This window comes from Schistocerca serialis, chromosome 1 (genome assembly GCF_023864345.2).
Source record: "Schistocerca serialis cubense isolate TAMUIC-IGC-003099 chromosome 1, iqSchSeri2.2, whole genome shotgun sequence".
NCBI classification, from domain to species: Eukaryota; Metazoa; Arthropoda; class Insecta; order Orthoptera; family Acrididae; genus Schistocerca; species Schistocerca serialis.
This window is the reverse complement of record NC_064638.1, coordinates 242,482,530-242,502,570: the sequence shown is the minus strand read 5'-3', so window position 1 is coordinate 242,502,570 and position 20,041 is coordinate 242,482,530. Positions and strand designations below refer to the sequence as shown.

The window sequence follows — 20,041 nt, the reverse complement described above, 5'->3', positions numbered from 1 at the left end:
CGAGTTTCAGCACCAACATGAGCTGGAAAGAACGGTCATAAAAATGCTGAGGGGACACTTCTTTTTTTTATTTTTGAAAATCTGACATCCCTATCCTTAACTAATTCTCACTCCAAAATCTAAATCTGGTTGACTGAAAAGGGATTTGAACAGTCATCCTTATTAATGGGAATCCAGTGTGCTAACTACTGCACCACCTTGCTCAGTACCATAATCAATACTCATAAGTGCTGCAGATTGTAGAGAACTTGGGATGTCAGTAGACAAGCGAGGGTACCCCAAATTCTATTTAAAATATATCACGCACTGCTGCTTGACAGTATGCAAAATTTCCTTAGTTGAATGAAACATGCCAGTTGTATGATTAACATCTACTATGAGACTACTCATCCATTTTTTATTGTGCTTCCCTGTAATGACAAAATTGTCAAAACTGTTTTGTTTGAAAAGCTAATAAAAAATATTGAATGAATGTTAGGAATATCTTGAATGTAATGTACTATCTACAATAAGTTACAGATTTCTTATTGTTTTTTCCTTTTGTCATAGTTTAGAGCTGAATATTCCAAAACACACAATTTGCTGTTATTTCACACTTGTCATATAACACCCCCCCCCCCCCCCCCCATTCAAAATCTTTAATTCCAGGTTCTTAAATATTTCCTCTGCAGTAACGTATGTGTTAATACACAATGAAATGTGAAATCTAAGATGAACAATTAAAATCCAGCAGCAGAAACATAGTAAAATATTATTTAATAACAAATATTAAAAGTTACAACAAATGCTGCAATATAACAACACAATAAATAGAGAAAATACAGTAAAATTACATTTAAAATGATAGTAACACTTTCTAATTACAACTTGAAATCTGTGCTTAATTTTAAAATTACAATATCCAGCAATTACCCATAGTTTGTTGGCACTAAATACAATCTTGGGAAATATTCAGCTCAAAATTAATAATTAAAAAAGACATTTTTATACATGATCACAGCTTCAAGTGGATGTTGAAACACTGCCATGAACCAGTTACTCACTGAAATGGCAGGTAATTTTTGCCCAACAATAAGATCTCTGCTCTAATTTTCCTTTTTGATCTTACTGGGATACATCTTGTGATGTCATAGACGGAGCAATTTGACTTCCCTGCGAACAAAAGCAAAATGTCATTCAACCACTCTTCTTGACTGTGTGAAAATTACATATTGATCTAAAGCACTACATGTCAGCAATCCATATGGAATTTAGTAGTAATAACTGGTTTAAAACATTGTGACAATTATCCTTCTAAACCCTCAAATGAGTTGTTCTCTCTAGCACATTAACTTGCTAAATGTTAGCTCTGATAAAGACACCATAACAGGTCTTCTGCCTTGTCTGCATGTGAGACATTTATGCTTGAACTCCACTGTCTGGCAATAATTAGCATGGCTCATTAGTCTAGTTAACTGCTTCATCTTCATGTATTGTGTGTCCACCACATCAAAGCTTCTCTGAAGTCATCTTTTATAATTAGATGAATTATCTTACTAATTAAATAATTTATCACTGCTAGATTTTGTTCTTTTATTAAAATCTTGATATCAAGTTTAAATTTAGTCAACTTGAAACAAGTCACAGGGAGTCTGTGATCTCTCAATTCACAAAAATAATGGGAGGAGGGGGAAAAAAGAGGGGGCAGATAACTTTTCCTATTAATATTCATTTTCTTTGTAACATGTCTTTGTATGCCATATACTTGTCAATAAACAGTGCTTTGAAACCCATTGAATCATTTAAGCTCCCACTATATTATGGATTTTATTAAATTAGTTCAAACCTTTGTTACCGAAAATAAGGATGTGAAGAGGACACCATGACACTACAAAAATCTGCAAATGTTTTTTTATTTACACAATTATACAGTTATTACAATAATGCAAAGCCCAGACAGGAGTGTAACAATAGCAGAGGTTGGATCAAAATTCTCCATTATAACAAAGTGCTGTGTAGTTAGCACACGATCCCATTTTGCATGGCAAAAATTTTAGACACAGATCAAAAAATAGGAAGTAATATTCTAAGACAAGTTCTCAAATTTAAAATATTTTGTGTTTTTGGTGTCTGCAACATAGAATTATTGACTGATGTATTTTTAGTATTTAGTAAAATATTTGAAAATTATATATAAAAAATTGAAGTTGCTTTACCACTCCCATCTCCTGAATATGCAGGCTAATCTCAAGAGGATTTTTATCTAGTTTTGACTAACACGTGCTTATAGCTCTTAAGGTTAGCAGTTTAGACCCCATGTTTACTTGGAATTTTTTTCTTGGTTTGGTACATAATATCTCCTCGCAAAATATGGAAAGCAAAGTCTTTGCAGAAGAAGACATCTGTTTCATGGATTGAAGATGACCAAGTATTCAAAGCTCTAAGATATGCATTTTAGAATCCTTACATACTACACATTTTTTCCTTGTTTTAAAGTAAGGGACCTGTCCCTTAAGGTTATTGGTGTCTTCGGGGACACCCTATATGATTTATAAATATTTCATACAAATTGTATGATTATGATGAATTAAAGTTAACTTCTAGAAAGAGTGTCAATAGCCAGCAAGTGAACAGTTGCCCTAACTTGAGAGGACAGCAGTGCTTCGAGAATGCAGTAAGTTGGACCCAATTAGCATCTGGGGTGGCGGCCTAGTGGTACAGCATGTGGTTCGAAACCCAAAGGTTGTGGGAGCCAATTCAGACTGTGTCACTTTTTTTTCCACTCTGCCTTTTAATGTAGCATTAATGTCAGACTGCCAATTTATGATTCCTAAGATTCACACTTTGCACTCTAATTCACTGCAAATTCCTTCAATGGGCAGTTAGTTCCTCAATTGTGAATTATCATAATAAATATGACCAACAATGAAAAGATATCGTCGTCCACCACCATCCATCCATCCATCCATCCATCCACCCACCCACCCCCCTCATCCATCATCATGCATCAGACTTACAGTTTGAAATATTTTAAACCAATAACTTCTCTGCAGAGAATAACTGCATAGCGAAAAAACAAGTTAATTGCAAATTTAAGCATTTTATTATTTATGCTACAAATAAAACACACGACCCTGTGGTCAGTGCACCCACAGCTATGGTAACACATTCTGCAGTAAGAACTCTGCAAATGGCTGTAGTTTGAACATGATTTATTAAGGCAATACTGGTTTTGTAGCTTGTAGCTGTATCATCAGGTACAGATCTAAACAGCAATAAATGAACACTGATAGTGATTGAACCCATACACATCGAAGTAATACCAAAGCCATAATCACCTAATTATGAGAATAGATAAACACACAACTGTATTTACAAAAATTAAAATGTAGTTAACACCACAATCGAGAATACAGGTTCAACCTTCATAGTTAAAACCATAATGTCCGTAGGGCAGATAGTTGATGTAAACTTTGGGCAAGGTTGGTTGGTTGGGGGAAGGAGACCAGACAGCGTGGTCATCGGTCTCATCGGATTAGGGAAGGAAGTCGGCCGTGCCCTTTCAGAGGAACCATCCCGACATTTGCCTGGAGTTTTGGGCAAGGGAACTGCTGTTTAACAAGGAAATGTCTATAACCAAATAGCAAAGGTAGGATGCTTGATCAAAATAACATATATGCGAAGCAAAAAGCAGAAGGCTTATGGCAAGTAACCACAACACACGGAGCCACCAACGTGAGCTGCAGCAACCACCAACGGCACAGCACGTGCGGAGCGAGTCCGTGAAAAGAAGTGTATGGCGCACGATTCAGTGCCTCGAATGGAGCAGATAAACCAAAACCATGTGCCCATATTCTAAGTGTGCAATGAAATTTGGGACTTTGTTACTTCAATTTTGAAAAAATAACAGCAACAAAGCAAGCAGATACCATGTGTGTAATGAGTAGACATTCAATAACTATCCATGTTCATTTTCTGTTGTTTAGATATGCACCTGATGATGGGACTACAATTCATGAAAGCAGTAGTGCTTTAATAAAATTAGTTCAACTTACAGTTGTTTGTGGAGTTCTTGGTACAAAATTTATAAGTAAAACTTTTCCAAACAACTAATTCAGCAACTTTGCTTCGTTTAGACACAGCACATTGTTTCAGTAGTGCAGATGACTCAGCTTTCTGCCTTCCTTGAATGAAGCCCATATGTGGACACGTCTGAGTGGCACAGTTAAGTAGTGTGCCATAAAGAGTCCACAACGAAACACTGTGGTAGTAAGTCTCGACGAAGCACATTAAGCTTCACAAGAGGACTGCTGTAATATGAACATATACATGTGTATCGTGGTTTTTCTTATTTTTTCTTTTATTTGTGCCACCTCAGCTAGCCTCTGATACATGTTGAATCTCTCTAAAACAAACAAAAACACACACTCACACGCTGCTAACTCTTTAATATTTACATTGGTTGTAAACATTTTACAGCACAACATGCAGTATTGCCATGAGATGTCACTCCAAATGCCAATTTAATATGGGCCACACAGCATTCATGCCTCCAGCCAAATTTCCTGCTGTGTGCCACTTACATCATGTCAACTTACATGAAAGTGATAATGTTCAGTTACTTAACATTGTTCTCTGAAATTTATTCATAACTACACAGAGGCCCATACACAAAATACGCTATGCCACACAAGTTGTCTGGCCTTAGATACATAACGCTGCATGTGCAAAGCTAGGATGGGTCACTAGTATTCTATGAAGTATTCATTATGGTGTCACTCTGATAACTTTTATATAAATTATTTTCATATGAAGAAGTGTTTTACGGATCAGTATCTACTGTGGGTTAGTAAAGAAACTTCAAGATACTGTGTTCATGTTAGACAACAAAAGCAGATTGCGTATGCGAACAATGCACTGCAACCTTACTTTTAGAAAACTAACCACCAATGAAAAGATATAGCGTTATTTCATGCAGAATAGTGCAAAATTATACTCGATAGACACAAATCCAACACCCACCACAGTATATGCCACCCAGTTCTGCAGATGAAGAGACTGAAAGAATGTATGACGAGATAAAACAAATTATTCAGATAGTTAAGGCAGAGGAGAACTTCATTGTGGTGGGTAACTGGAATTCTGTAGTAGGAAGAGAAAGAGAAGGAAAATTAGAGTATATTGTTGAGGGAGGCACAAGGAATGAAAGATGAAAGCACTGGTAGAATTTTGCACAGAACATAATTTAATCTTCACTAGCACTTTGTTTAAGAATCATGAAAGAAGGTTGTACACATTGAACAGATGTTTTGTTATGCCTGTTGGTGACTCAACATCTCCGCTACATGGTGAGTAGAGAAGAGAAATCTGTTAACATTCAAATACACTATGTGATCAGAAGTATCCGAACACCTGGCTGAAAATGACTTAAAAATTCGTGGTGCCCACCATAGGTAACGCTGGAATTCAATATGGTGTTTGCCCACCCTTAGCCTTGATGACTTGATGACAGCTTCCATTTTTGCAGGCATACTTTCAATCAGGAGCTGGAAGGTTTCTTGCAGAATGGGCTGGCAGCCCATTCTTCACAGAATGGTGCACAAGTCAGCATTCCAAAACATCCCAAAGGTGTTCTATAGGATTCGGGTCAGGACTCTGTGCAGGCAGTGCATTACAGGGTTGTTGTTGTTGTTGTGTAACCACACTTCCACAGGCTGTGCATTACGAAAAGGTGTTCGATCGTGTTGAAAGATGTAATTGCCATCCCCAAATTGCTCTTCACCAGTGGGAAGCAAGAAGATGCTTAAAACATGAATGTAGACCTGTGCTCTAATAGTGCCAGACAAAACAAGGGGTGCAAGCCCCCTCCATGAAGAACACAACCACACCATAACACCACTACCTCCAAATTTTCCCATTGGCATTATACATGCTGGCAGATGACATTCAACGGGCATTCGCCATACCCACATCCAACCATTGGATTGCCACATTGTGTACTGTGATTCGTCACTCCATACGTTTTTCCACTGTTCAGTTATCCAACGTTTACACTCCTTACACCAATCGAGACGTTTGGCATTTACTGGTGTGATGTGTGGTTTATGAGCAGCTGTTCGACCATGAAATTCAAATTTTCTCACCTCTAGTCTGTCATAGTACTTGCAGTGGATCCTGATGCAGTTTGGAATTCCTGTGTGATGGTCTGGATAGATGTCAGCCTTTTACACATTATGACCCTCTTCAACTGTCGGCGATCTATCAGTCAACAGATGAGGTCGGCCTGTATGCTTTTGTGTTTCACATGTCGCTTCGTGTTTCCACTTCACTATCACATCAGAAACAGTGGCCCTAGGGATACTTAAAGGGTGTTGAAATCTCACACAGACTTATGACAAGTGACACCCAATCATCTGACCACATTCATAGTTTGTTCCGTGGAGCGCCTATTCTGCTCTTTCACAATGTCTAATGACTACTAAGATTGCTGATATGGAGTACCTGGCAGTAGGTGACAGCACAAGGCACCTAGTAAGAAAAATGTATGGTTCGGGGAGGGGGGGAGTCTGGATACTTTTGATCACATATGTAATTTAGGTGTTAGGAAGTCTTTCGCGAAGATCTCTGTCTGGAGTGTAGCCTTGTAGGGAAGTGAAACATGGTTGATAAAAGTTCAGCCAAGAAGAAAATAAGAGCTATTGAAATGTGATGCTAATGAAGAATACTGAAGATTACATGGGTAGATTGATGAACTATTGAGGCGGTATTGAGGCAGTACTGAATAGAATTAGGGTAAAAGTTGTGGCATTGCTTGACTAAAGGAAGGAATTGGCTGATAGGACAGATTCTGAGATATCAAGAAATTGTAACTTTAGTATTGGAGGGAAGTGAAGGGTAAAAACTGCAGAGGGAGACGAAGACAGGTACAGGAAGCAGGTTCAAAGAGATGAGGGTTGCAGTATTTATTTCGAGACTGAAGAGGCTCATGCAGGATAAAGTAGTGTGTATCACCCAAAGAGTGAGGATATGCTTGTCCTATGTGAGATGGCGTGCACTATGGGAGGTGATAGCCATGCCAAATGAAGTTTTAATCCTGCTTACTTTTTAATTTAAAGTGCTTGTGAGTTTAAGAAGATGAAGCATTCAGTAATGAGTAGTTATGTAAGAATCAGTCTCATCTGTATTTGTCTCTCCATGCCCCCCCCTCTCCCACCCCCAACACACACACCCAAACCCTTTTCTTATGAGAGACATGGGACTCCACAGTATAAATGTTTTATTAGTTATGGTTACCAAAGTGTAGGCAGCAGACTAAGAAATGAAAAAAAATCAATGAGCTTTACTGAGTCAGCTGCCAACAACATCTGCTGGGAATTGGTAACAAAGGTAAAACTATCCAAGTCTAACATATAATAAGGTGTAAAAAGGAAGCTATAAGACAGAAAATCCTTACCTTTTGTAGCCTATTTAACTGATCCAATGAGTGTGGCAACAATGGTCTAACACTGTTTATTTCCATTGCTGTCAAATGCCCCAGAACTGCATGTGTGCCATCACTTTTAAAAAGGGCATCTACAGATGAGCGTAGCTTAGACATACGTAAATCCCAAATGTCCTGCAAAAAAAAAAGTAGATATTATGTAAGAGTACAAAGCAAGTCATTCAAAGAAATGTTAATGAATGTGCTACAATACAGTGTCAAAATCATATCGAAGACAATAGGATTTTAGAGCATATTTCTTTACGACAGTAATACAAAAGGAAAGAAAAGTTAAAATTAAAGCAACATTGGGAGGGGGGTGGGGGGACACCTGACCACTGCGAGCAGGGCTCTCACTCTGAGGATTCTGCAGAACGTACACCGAGCAGCTAAAACATTATAACCACCGACCCACTATTGATATAAGCCCATCCAGCACCACCTGGCTAGGAAAGACTGTTAGTCAGGCACATGAATGGTGCATGCAGTATCAGTGAGCGTGCTGTCTGTGTATAGAATGGGGAGGGTGCGATTTATCCGAGTTTGACTTAGGACAGATTGTGATGGCCCGAAACCTCAGCACGAACATTTCAGAAAATGCACAACTTGTTGGGTGTACCAGGAGCGCTGTGATGAGAGTCTTTAACATGTGATGACACCAAGGTGAAATGACGTCCAGATGTCAAGGGATTGGGCAGCCATCCCTCATCACAGATGTCGAACATTGTAGGCTGGGCAGACTGGTAAAATAGGACAAGCAACAAACTGTGGCAAAACTAACATCAGACTAATGCTGGGCAGAGAATGTGTGTGTCTGAACACACAGTCCACCGAACACTCCTAATAATGGGTCTTCACAGCCAATGACCCACGCATGTGCCAATGTAAACACCATGACATCGGGAACTATGACTGAAATGGGCACACAACCACTGGCACTGGACAGTGGCAGTGTTGCATGATCTGATGATCATGATACCTTCTTCATCATGCCAATGGGAGGGCACAACTATGTTGTTTCTCCAGGGCAACAGCTCCTTGACACCTGTACTGTGGGATGGATATTAGCTGGTGGCAGCTCCATTATGCTCTGGGGACCATTCACCTGGGCATCCAGGGGAGCTCGTGCAAGGCACCTTGATGCCCAAGGAGTATCATACTCTGTTTGCACACCATGTACAGCCCTTCACGGTGATCATGTTTCCCGATGGCAGTGGAATTTCTAAACAAGATAATGCATCACGTTACAAGGCCAGAAGTGCCATACAGTGGTTCAAGAAACACAGTGGCAATTTCCAGTTGATGTGCTGGCTCACCAACTCGCCAGATCTGAAAGTGGTCAAACACATCTCTGATGGAACTGAATGTGGCATCAGAGCTCGTCAACCCCCTTCCCAGAATTTATGGGAATTAGATGGTGTGCGTGCAGATGTAGTGCCAAATCCTTTCAGTGACCTACCAACACTTCCTTGCTTCCCTGTCATGATGGTCGCTACAATTATCCGTGCAAAAGGTGGACATACAGGCTATTGGGTACGTGTAAATGTTCTGGGTGATCAGTGTATATGGATAGTTCATCTAGAAGTTCTGATGAGTGAGTTCGTATCAAAATATGTGACAAATGGCTGCATCTTTGGACAGAAGTGATTTAAAAGTTTACATTTTTAGCCCACTAAGGGACCGCAGACCTAGAAGTACCTGACAAATTTCAACCTATTACTTCTACCTATTCCAGAGAAAAAGGGTTCTTAACAAATGCACAGATAACAAAAAATTTATCCTATAAAACTTCAGTTTTACTGATTGAGATATGAAACCACAAAAAGACTGCTCTTTTCATGTAATAAAGGGCATGAAAAAGGAGAGAGGTAAGGTGAGTGAGAATCTATACAACTCCTGTTCTGAAAGCTGATCTCTCTAATCATTATCTAAAATACATAGTCCTGGATACAACCTGCCTCAAAGTTTAAACTGTTCTCAAGCAGTTTATCACTAAAATTTTAGATTTAATTAAAAAAGTAATAGAATTAAAACTCCCTGTGGCATAGTAACAGAATGTTTCCATTATGATCCAGGCACATGCCCACATTTCATACGGTTTGTATTTCCCATGCCACTCGTGACACGTCTAGTTACACTGCTTTATTTCTGTGCCATTTCTTCCTGACACTGACCCAGTCTCAAAGTTTCTTTATTAATCTATGTATCACCGAACAACAGAAGGCATACAACAAAAGAGTTTTGCCTGAAGGAAAAGCAATATTCCACTACCATATCCATGCTTGCACGAAGGCAAACAGTATACTAAGAGAAATTTATAATGTCAGATATTATTCGGATGGGTCACTGTCTGGGTCTGCCAAGTGCTGCTGACAAGCAGTGAATGCTGAGCCCTTGCGAAGCCAATTGAGGAGCTACCCGATAGATATAGCAGCACCAGTCGCAAAAACTGAATTGCCAGGAGAGCAGTTTGCTGACCACATGGCCCTCCGTACCCACAGCTGGTGATGCCTAAGGGCTGAGAATGGATGACACGGCAGCCAATCGGTAACGTTGGGCCTTCAAAGCCTGTTCAGATTGTGTTTTTTTTTTTTGTCACAGGACCATCTACATCTCTACTCTACAAATCACACTTGAGTGCCTGGCAGAGGGTTTATCGAATCACTTTCACAAATTCTCTATTATTCCACCCCCGAACAATGTGTGGAAAAAATGAACACCAATAACTTTCCGTGTGAGCTACGATTTCCAGTATTTTATTATGATGATTGTTTCCCCCTATGTAGGTCGGTGTCAACAAAATATTATTGCATTCGGAGGAGACAGTCGATGATTGAAATTTTGCAAGGAGATCCTGCCACAACAAAAAACTTCTGTTTTAATAATTTCCACCCCAAATCCTGTATCATGTCAATGACACTCTCTCCTGTTTGACAAAATGTGCTGCTCTTTTTGAACTTTTTCAATGAACACCATTAATCCTATCTGGTAAGGAACCCACACCTCACAGCAATACTACAAAAGAGAATGAAGAAGCATAGTGTAGGCTCTCTCTTTAGTACATCTGTTAGATGTTCTAAATGTTCTGTCAGTAAAAGACAGTCTTTGGTTTGCCTTCCCCTTGGCATTTATCTATTCTTTCTAATTTAAGCTGTTTGTAATTGTAAATTCCTAGGTATTTAGTTGAATTTACGGCCTTCAGACTTGACTCACACTTTTCATTATTTAGGGTCAACTGACAATTCTTCCACCTCACATATTGTATCTACATCATTTTGTAATTGATTTTGATCTTCTGACTTTACTAGATGATAAATGACACCTTCATCTGCAAACAACCTAACACGGCTGCTCAGATTGCATCCTAAAACATAAGCAACAGCAGAGGGCCTGTACCACTACCTTGTGGAAAGCCAGAAATCATTTCTGTTTTACTTTATAACTTTCATCAATTACTGCAAACTGTGACACCACTGACAGGAAATCACGAATCCAGTGGCATAATTTAAATGATATTCCATCAGCAAACAATTTGATCACAAGCCACCTGTGAGGTACAGTCACAAAAGCCTTCTGGAAATATGGAATTAATTTGAAATCCCTTGTCGATAACAGTAAACACTAGTGTGAGTAAAGAGCTAGTTGTGTTTCACAAAAATGATGTTTTCTAAATCAGTGTTGACTGTGTCAATAGAACGGTCTCTTCGAGGTAATTCATTTGTTAGAACACTACGTACGTTTCAAAATCCTGCTGCATATTGAAATCAATGATATGGGCCTGCAATTTAACAGATTACTCCTCTTGCCTTCCTCTAATATTGGTGTGACCTGTGCAACTTTCCAGTCTTTGGGTATGGATCTTTGATCGCATGAGCAGTTGTATATGATTGTTAAGTATGGATCTATCACATCAGCATACTCTGTAAGGAACCTAACTGGTATACATTCTGGACCAGAAGACTTGCTTTTATTGATTTAAGTTGCTTCACTACTCCAAGGATAACTACATTTAAGTTACCCATGTTGTTCATTCAAATTCTGAAATATTCACTTTGACTTCTTTGATGAAGTAATTTTGGAAGGCTGAGTAAATTAACACAGCTTTCACAGCACTGTCATATATATACTATTTCCACTGCTATCGTCCAGAGAAGGCACTGGTTGTCTCTCGCTGCTAGACTATTTTACACATGACCAGAATCTCTCTGGAATTTCTGCCAGGTTTCAAGGCAAAGTTTCACTGCGGTAACTACTTTAAGCATCACGCACCAAAGTACATGCTAAATTTCGAGCTTTGTAAAAGATCGCCAATCTTGGGGATTTTGCGTTCGTTTAAATTTGCCATTTAGTTTTTGTTGTTTCCGCAACAGTGTTCTGACTTGTTTTGTGCTCTATGGGGGATCAGCTCCACCTTTTGTCAATTTATTTGGTATAAATTTCTCAAATGCTGTCAATACTATTTCTCGAGGCCACATTGTTAATTTGGAAAGAGTGGAGATTGTATCTCAGGAAGGCGTCAAGCAAACTTTTATCTGCTGTTTTTTGGTTAGTTTTTTTTTTGTGGATTTAGGAGTTACAGTATTCAGTCTCGCTATGATAACTCTGTATCCATTTTGATGCTCGTTATTAGTTTGAGATTATTTGCTACTAAGACATCTAGTGTGTTTTCACAACCGTTTAGTATTAGAGGGGGCTCATGAACCAGAGAATGCATTTAGTACAATTTCGGGTGATGTTTTATGAGTACCTGTGGATTTAAACATGTATTTTCACCAATATTTTGAGGGTAAATTGAAGTCACCACTGACTACAGGTGTGTGTGAGAAGTGTGTGTGTTTGAAATTAGGCTTAAGTTTTCTTCGAACCTTTCAGCAATTGTATCATCTGAGTTGGGAGGTCAGTAAAAGGATCCAATTATTATTTTATTTGAGTAGCCAAGATTGACCTCTACCAATACTTATTCACAGGTACTATCTACTAAAATTTTGCTACAAGATAACTACTTTTTACAGCAACAAAAACACCCCCATGAACTGTATTCAGCCTACCTTTTCTGAACAGCATGTGACCCTTCGCAAAAATTTTGGCTGAACTTTTCTCCACCTTTAGCCAGCTTTCCATGTCCGCTACAAGGATTTGAAGATCAATGCTTTCAATCAGCACTTGGACCTCTGGTACCTTCCCAGCACAGCTACAACCATTTACAGCTATTAATAGATGATTCCTAGATCTGCAGTCTTCCAGTGTTTTAACTGCACTCTTTGAGACTGAGCCCTTTTTGTTTTTCCCTGAAACACACTAAACTAAAAAACCACCCAGTCCACACCACACAGCTCTCGCAACCTGTGTAGTAGTCTCCAGTGTGGAATGGACTCTTGACATATTTAGCAGAACCTGAAATCCCATCACCCTGTACAAGTCAAGGAATCTGCAGTTTATATAGTCGCAGAACCATCCCTCTCTCCCTCCCACACACATCATCCACTCGCGTCTGAACCAGAGGTCTGCAATTGATCCTGTTGACCATGCTGCAAATGGTGACCTCTGTTTTCATCTCACAAGCACAACAAGCACCCTTTACCATTTATGATAACCATTTGAAACAAAAGCAGAATCACTTTCTATCCAAAGTGACACACATTGTTGGTACCAATGTGGAGCACCAACTGCAATTGGCTGTACCCTGTGCTCTTCACAGCACTTGGAAGGACCCCTTCCACGTCTGGAATGACCCTGGGTATGCACACTGAGTACACATTGGCTTTATTTCCTTCCTTGGCAGCCACATCCCTAAGAGGCCCCATAATGCACATAACATTGGAGTTTACAACTAACAATAATCCCAACCTCTTTGATTGCCCAGATCCTGCAAGCTGAGAGGTTTCCTCTGATACAGGACATGTGACTGCATCTGGCTGAGGTACATTGTCAGCTGCAGACAGCACCTGGAACCTATCTGTGAAGCTAATAGAGGAGGCCTTACATTCGGCCCCCTGGGAAGTCTCTCACACCCTGCCATGTCGAGGAGACCTCTCACTCGACCACAGGTGAGGGGGGTTAACCTCAATGCGATCACAGCAATCAGAGTCCCTACTAAAGATGGTGGAAAACTGCACTACACAGACAAGTATTGACATGCTGCAGAAACCCACTGTAGACACTAACGATAACACAAGAACTGTGTCTAGTAAATTTTAAATTAACACACAAAAACTCAACTGCTGCAGACCACAGATGAAACTATGTAATTCACTCCTGGTTAGGCACTTGTAAAATGTCACAAAATCTGTTACTTCCCTGTTGCTGATGTTACCCCACCGGTGGCAGCCGTCTCTAAATAAGAAGTGACAGTGCACGATTTAAGATCAGATACCAGAACGACCTCCGAGTTCAACTACTTTATTCATCAGTCATGACTGCTATTTGTGACTGCATCATTATCTTGTAGAGGAAGGGAATTCACTGGCACTGGAGACTAGGGTCAGTAGTGGTGGTGGACACCATGCTGACCACATAGAAGTAGTTTGAATAATTGTCCACAACAATGAGCCACATAGAGCTGGGAAGAGGCCAGCAAAGTCGAGACTAATGTGATCCCAAGAGCACAGGAAGTAGGCCAGGTGACAAAAGACAGAAGGAGCAGCCTGACAGTAAGCACATGGAGGACAGTGGCACACCATATCCTCCACGTCCCTGTTCAGTGCAGGCCAGTAGATATGTCGCCTCCGCATCCAGCAGGAGCACATTGGAGATGACGGACGAACGATGAAATGGTGAGCCCAGGCCAGGAGCTCAGAATCAGTGGACCTCGAAAAGTAAGTGGGACACTCTTGGAGGACATAGTGCAGACATGCCGAAAGATAGGGTCACAGCACATTTTTGCTGCAATGTGTATAATTGTAACGGGAAACCCATACCAAAGTGTGTTGTACCATGTCAATGTGAAAACAGGAGATTTCCAGTTGTATCCTACACGTAGCTCATGAGGTGCTTGGTCATGGTTTCCACAAGTTGCATTACCATTACACCCAACTGTAGAGTGGTCAAAACCATGGCAAGTGAGACATCACAGTGGACTTAGTATACACAGAAGAACATTAAAGTATAAGAAATCAACCTTAATCTAGTTGAGTGCAATTGGTGAATTTAATGTCAAACTGAATGCAAGTGTTATTTCAGAGATGTCATCACTTTGTTCGTTTGTACATTCCCTTTGCAGTTCCTGGATGACACTACACGATGGCTAGAATTTGGAGTTTCATTCTATGCAGCTATTATGAGATACTTGGAAACTTTTTAGTCTTAGAAGTTTTGTCACTTGTCCAAAAGTGTCATTTTTAAACAACATATCATTTTAGTCCCTTGCCTGGACTACCACCACTTGTGGTGCCACCTAGATCTTTTTGTGTGAGCAATGGGGACTCCTTGCCAAAGGTGCCCACTTTCATTTGAAAAATCAAAAACATTTTGACATAACTGTTCCGTTAATATAACCATTCCCCATTTTTTCTAGGAGTGTGCTCAGAAAGACTATCCTCACAAATTCTCTAGTCAGGTCCACCTACCTCATCAGGAGTGCTTTAAAAAGGAAACTACATATAAGCCTCATATGCAGATAGGGAACAACTGGGCCAGATTTAAACAACAGAGGTACAGCAGGTGCCTCAGAGGTTCCCAGCTAAACAACTGTTTCCTCTCAATAACAATTCATCCACTCGCTGCAAATCAAAGCAAGACTGGAAATCTCTAGTTATACAATTTCACAAACGCAGGAATGTATAAAGTGGTTCAGGGCCCAATTATCTGCGGTAAATACGTCATGTAGTGAAATTTTGATTTGAAGCTGACCTGGCTCACATGGGCAATGACGGTTGACAATTTTGTGGAAGAAAGGGGAACTTCATAGCTTTTCAGTAACTTCCCACTGAGGAGTAATGCTGCAAGTAATATTTTAATAGATCTACTAACACTATAAGACACTACTTATTAAACAAGGAAGACCAAAGTAAATATCTTGTCGTATAAACTGTAAAGTTATCAAGGGACTGTAACAGGTTTTCAAGTTGGATCAAGGCAAATGTTTGGTACTTCTTGTCAACTTTGATCAGTGGGTAATGTTAAAAGGTTGCTGTGACGCGACCTTTTGGTGTGTATTTTCGCAGTTTGATTGCGAGTTGGAAAAGCCAACAAATGTGAAAACAAAACACCTGGTTGTGGTGAGACTGATCTGTAGCTTAGACCCCCCCCCCTTTCTTTTCTTTTTAAAAAAGAAGCCACTTATATGACATTATAGTCACCGTGCTGTTTACACTGTTGCAGTTTCCTATATTACTTACCAAAGCCTACGACCAACATCCTCCAGTTACAAATAATTTCTGTGTGATCTATTATCTCCCAGTTATTATTATTATTTCAGTAACCTGAGTTGCCAAAGAATATGAAGCAATATAAACACCCTAAATCAACTTGAATTATATCTCAACTTTTTGTGGCAGGTTTCACAACCAAACTTTTGTTGGTGGTTCCCATCAGTCTTTATTAGTAGGTCATGACAAATCTCCCTATGTATGAAGAGAGGGAAGCTTTAGGGCTGCAGCAGTAGAAGTGTCTGCCACTCTGAATACCTTATATCCAGAAGATGTTCCACAATCTTCCCACTCTACGTATAAATAGATGATTTTGGTTTGGGGGTGCTCTACAATGTGGATATCAGCACTCATACAAATCTCCAACCTTGTCACAGTCCTGCCTTGCCAATTTTGTGAATGATGGTGAAATTATGAGGACAACACAAACACCCAGTCCCTGGACGAAGAAAATATATGACCCAGCTGGGAATCAAGCCCAGAGCCCCATGATCCAGAGACAGCAATGCTAGCCACTAGACCACGAGCTCCACACACTATAAATAGAGAACATCACTATCCTAGTAGGCAGTTTTTACCTGTGGTGGTGGTAGAATTTATTGAAAGCTTGGTTTCCACATTTGATTTGACATTGATTTGTTACAACGAAGTGGTCATTTGCAAACATTTGAAAATGAGAAATATTTATAAGCCTTGCAATTAACACACAACTGTAATGGGGATTTTACATTAAGTATTATGATTTGGAAAACAAAATAAAACCTATTTTTGCACATGGCTAAGTCATATTTTGACTAATTTGGCTTCAGCAAAACAAACCTTTTGAGACAACTGGACAACTATTCCGAAGTCAGGGCTTTTATTCCTGCAATTGTTCACACCGTAAAGCCTACATCCTGAACCCACCCACTCAAGCCCTATCATGGGCAAATTGTAAGACATTAAAGACGCACAATAGATGAAACTACTAATGTTGTGTATCAGATGTTTATGTAAGGATGACCACAGTTGCCGGAATGACTGGACACAAAAGAGCTGTCCACATTTGGGATGCTCAATATCCAGCACTTGACAGTCAAGAGCCTAGTGAATTATCCGAATCGGCACATCCAAAACTAGCTAGGAGTGCTGTGTTCTATTTTAAGAATGTTTCCTTGAAGTTGACAGTATTGGGAATTTTACTTACTGCACACCAGTATTAGAAAGCCATTCTCAATCTTTGTGAAAAGATACATGGCTCGCCTCATAAAAAAGAACAAAAAACGATTTTCCACTGAAGATTATGAAAATGACAAGCAGACAGCAGTTCACTCAGTTAAATATTTAACATCAATGGAAGACACTGATATTAAGGAATACCAATATATTCTGGCACTGGAAAAATCTGCTGACTGAAAACTTATGTCCCGTTACCTATGGGTTATTTAGGCTCATACACTCTATGGTTAGGATCTATAATTACAGCTAAAACTTCCCAGTCAGAAAAGCTACACTTAATAGACATGGCCTACATGATGGATGAACAGGCCTACAATTGCTTCATAATTTTAGTCTCACAAGTACTCATATTTTGCAGTTTTAGACAAAAATAGCCTGCTTATACCAGAAATACACTAAATGACACTATGCACAAAATCCGCTGAGGTCTGGTGGATAAAATGGATTCAACACAGGTAAACTAATCAAGAGGCTGTGTTCACCAGACGTGCCTTCTGAAATATTTCTCATTGTGTTGGCTTATTTTCACTCCTTGTAGTGTGGTTTAGCAGTGCACTTAAATATTTTTCCATGTACACTATTCTTCCTTGCCTAGGTGTCATGTACTTTGATGATGAAGTCCCATGCTCTGTGACAGAGTGTAGGGGAACAATGCGGGAGACTCGCAAGGTCCTAGTGGAGGTGGTTTGCCATTGCCTTCCTCAGACCGTAAAGGGGATGAATGATTATGATGAAGACGAAAATACCACCCAGTCCTCCAAAGGCAAGGAAAATCCCTGACCTTTCGGGGAATCGAACCTGGGACCTGTGATTGGGAAGGGAGAACGTTACCGCGAGACCACGAGCAGTGGACTCGTACTTTGTTGCAATATTATGAAACAAGCTCTCTCCAAACACAACTGACAAACTGGGAATCCCTACCAATCGACAAGCAGATTAAGAACATCTCGAGAGCAATTTCTGCAAAATACCCAGATCCAAGGACTGTGTATTACTGACACTTGCAGATTTAGTTTTCAAGGATTTTGACAAGGATGGTCATCACTTTTTCCGAAGCCCTGAAAAATCCTCCTTGATGGAATAGATGGCACACCGAGCGAAACACACACACACACACACACACACACACACACACACACACACACACACACACACACACACACATGCACATGCACACACTTTTTTAACTTAGGTGCCATTGTTGAAATCAGTGCACATACCATTACCTATAATGAAGAATAAAATGTCAATGAGGTTAACATCAAGTTACCTAATAAGCAGTACCTCACTATGTTAAAAAAGCTGTATAAATCTGCTATGCTCTCTTTGTGAGGCACCATCTCGGTATTTGTCAGAGCTCACTTGGGGAAACCACACAAAACTGAAATATCTATAACACGAAAGACACACAAACCCTATGAAGCATATATCATATATAACACAGGCTCAGGCTCTGTTGCTAATAGGAATTGAAGCTTATCGGCATGATTTCAGATGTCTTTCTTGTCAACGAAACACGTTTTAGTGGCAGGTAACTTAATATCTGAAATACTAACTCACAAAAATGAATATCGCAAATCAGCTATCGTAAAATTAAAAAAAACTGGTAATATTTTAGAGGTAACTGTAACAAAGGAGTGAGGACTGTGCACAAAATTTCTAAACATGGCAATTGTTATCACGCTATGTATTTTACGTCTGCTACATTTGACTGAAGAAATAGAGAACGAACCTTTATAACTGTACGAATTTCTTCCGCTTGTGGTATGTCATCGCTCGCTGCACCTAGCAACAGGTGGCTCTCCACCATATAATGTTCACTCGGCATTCTAGTAAACAACCTGAAATTCGAAATGAGTTACATGAATGTCATGCTACTTGATTTAGTCATGCGGATACAAAATATCTGACGTATAAAAACTTGTCCAACCTTGACTGGCTTTCCTGATCTTTTACTTCTTGAAGATTTTCCAAGTTCATCCAGTCTGGAGCAATGATACGACACTTCTGCCTTTGCTTTAGATTTAAAGCCATCCATATAGGCACATTAACGGGCAGTCCGGCACGGAAAGGTCCTATCTGTCCCGATATCAGGTGTATTCTATCAAAGTTAAAATTTGGAACAATGCTCACCATTCGTTTCTCTGCTAGGAACTCTACTTCAGCTGGGTCCATAAGTTCTTAAGTGTTATTTAGATATGTCATTAAAGTTCCCTCCAAACAATTCATAACAAAGATGTTAAGAAGGAAGTACATACTTCTCCTGCTGCCTGTATGTTTCCTTGTATATCTTTGGAAATGGATGGCTAGCAGAAACTCAAGTATCGATTTGTATATTTGATTTCGTTCCATTCAACAAATTATGCCTAGCACTAATCTATTCCATAATTGTGATAATTGCTTCTAGGTTGCTTTATATGTATGACGTTAGGAAAAAACAGTCTCTTTCGAAAAACAAATCACTACTCCTCCTCCGCTTTCTTTCTTCATCTAATACTTTAAAAAAAGAATATCTATAACTTTACACAGATCACTCACGAGGGTGAAAGCCATGGAGGTAAGAATAAGGGGAGATGGCGCTACGTATCCCAGCCGTACTACGTTTTGAAGCCATGGGGGCGTGGCTCGCTGCCATGACACTCTGACCAAAACATTGCCAGTGTGCTATAGCGCTGCGTGTATTACAGTCGCTAATTGAACCATATACGCATGTAACGTCATCAGATTGGTTGTTTCAAAGTTTTTGTTTAAAATAAAATCTCGTAAAGGCGAAATTCCGCGTTTCTTCTGATTAAAAATAGTTATTAATGTAATATTACGAATAGCTAGCCTTCAATCTAAACGATACAATTTTGTTAATTCAGTAATAAACGTGTATCACAAACTAAATAATAGAAACTGAAAACTAAGTTAGCTATACCCTCCCTCCAAAGCCTCATAAATACATCTTGTTTTTAATATCCACTGGGACATTTCAGTTACGTTACACTACTGGGAA

At 39.6% G+C, this 20,041-nt stretch overlaps 1 protein-coding gene across 1 annotated transcript; it reads right to left on the bottom strand.

Annotated features, from left to right (window-relative positions):
- Positions 1 to 735: 735 nt before the first annotated feature.
- Positions 736 to 19,291, bottom strand: LOC126457228 (probable DNA replication complex GINS protein PSF2). Its single transcript, XM_050093360.1, has 4 exons — positions 18,974 to 19,291; positions 18,776 to 18,884; positions 7,433 to 7,594; positions 736 to 1,152 (listed from the first exon to the last, which is right to left on the bottom strand). Exons 1-4 carry the CDS (start codon positions 19,216 to 19,218, stop codon positions 1,105 to 1,107), a joined length of 564 nt encoding a protein of 187 aa, XP_049949317.1. The 5' UTR covers positions 19,219 to 19,291; the 3' UTR covers positions 736 to 1,104.
- Between the last annotated feature and the right edge of the window lie 750 nt (positions 19,292 to 20,041).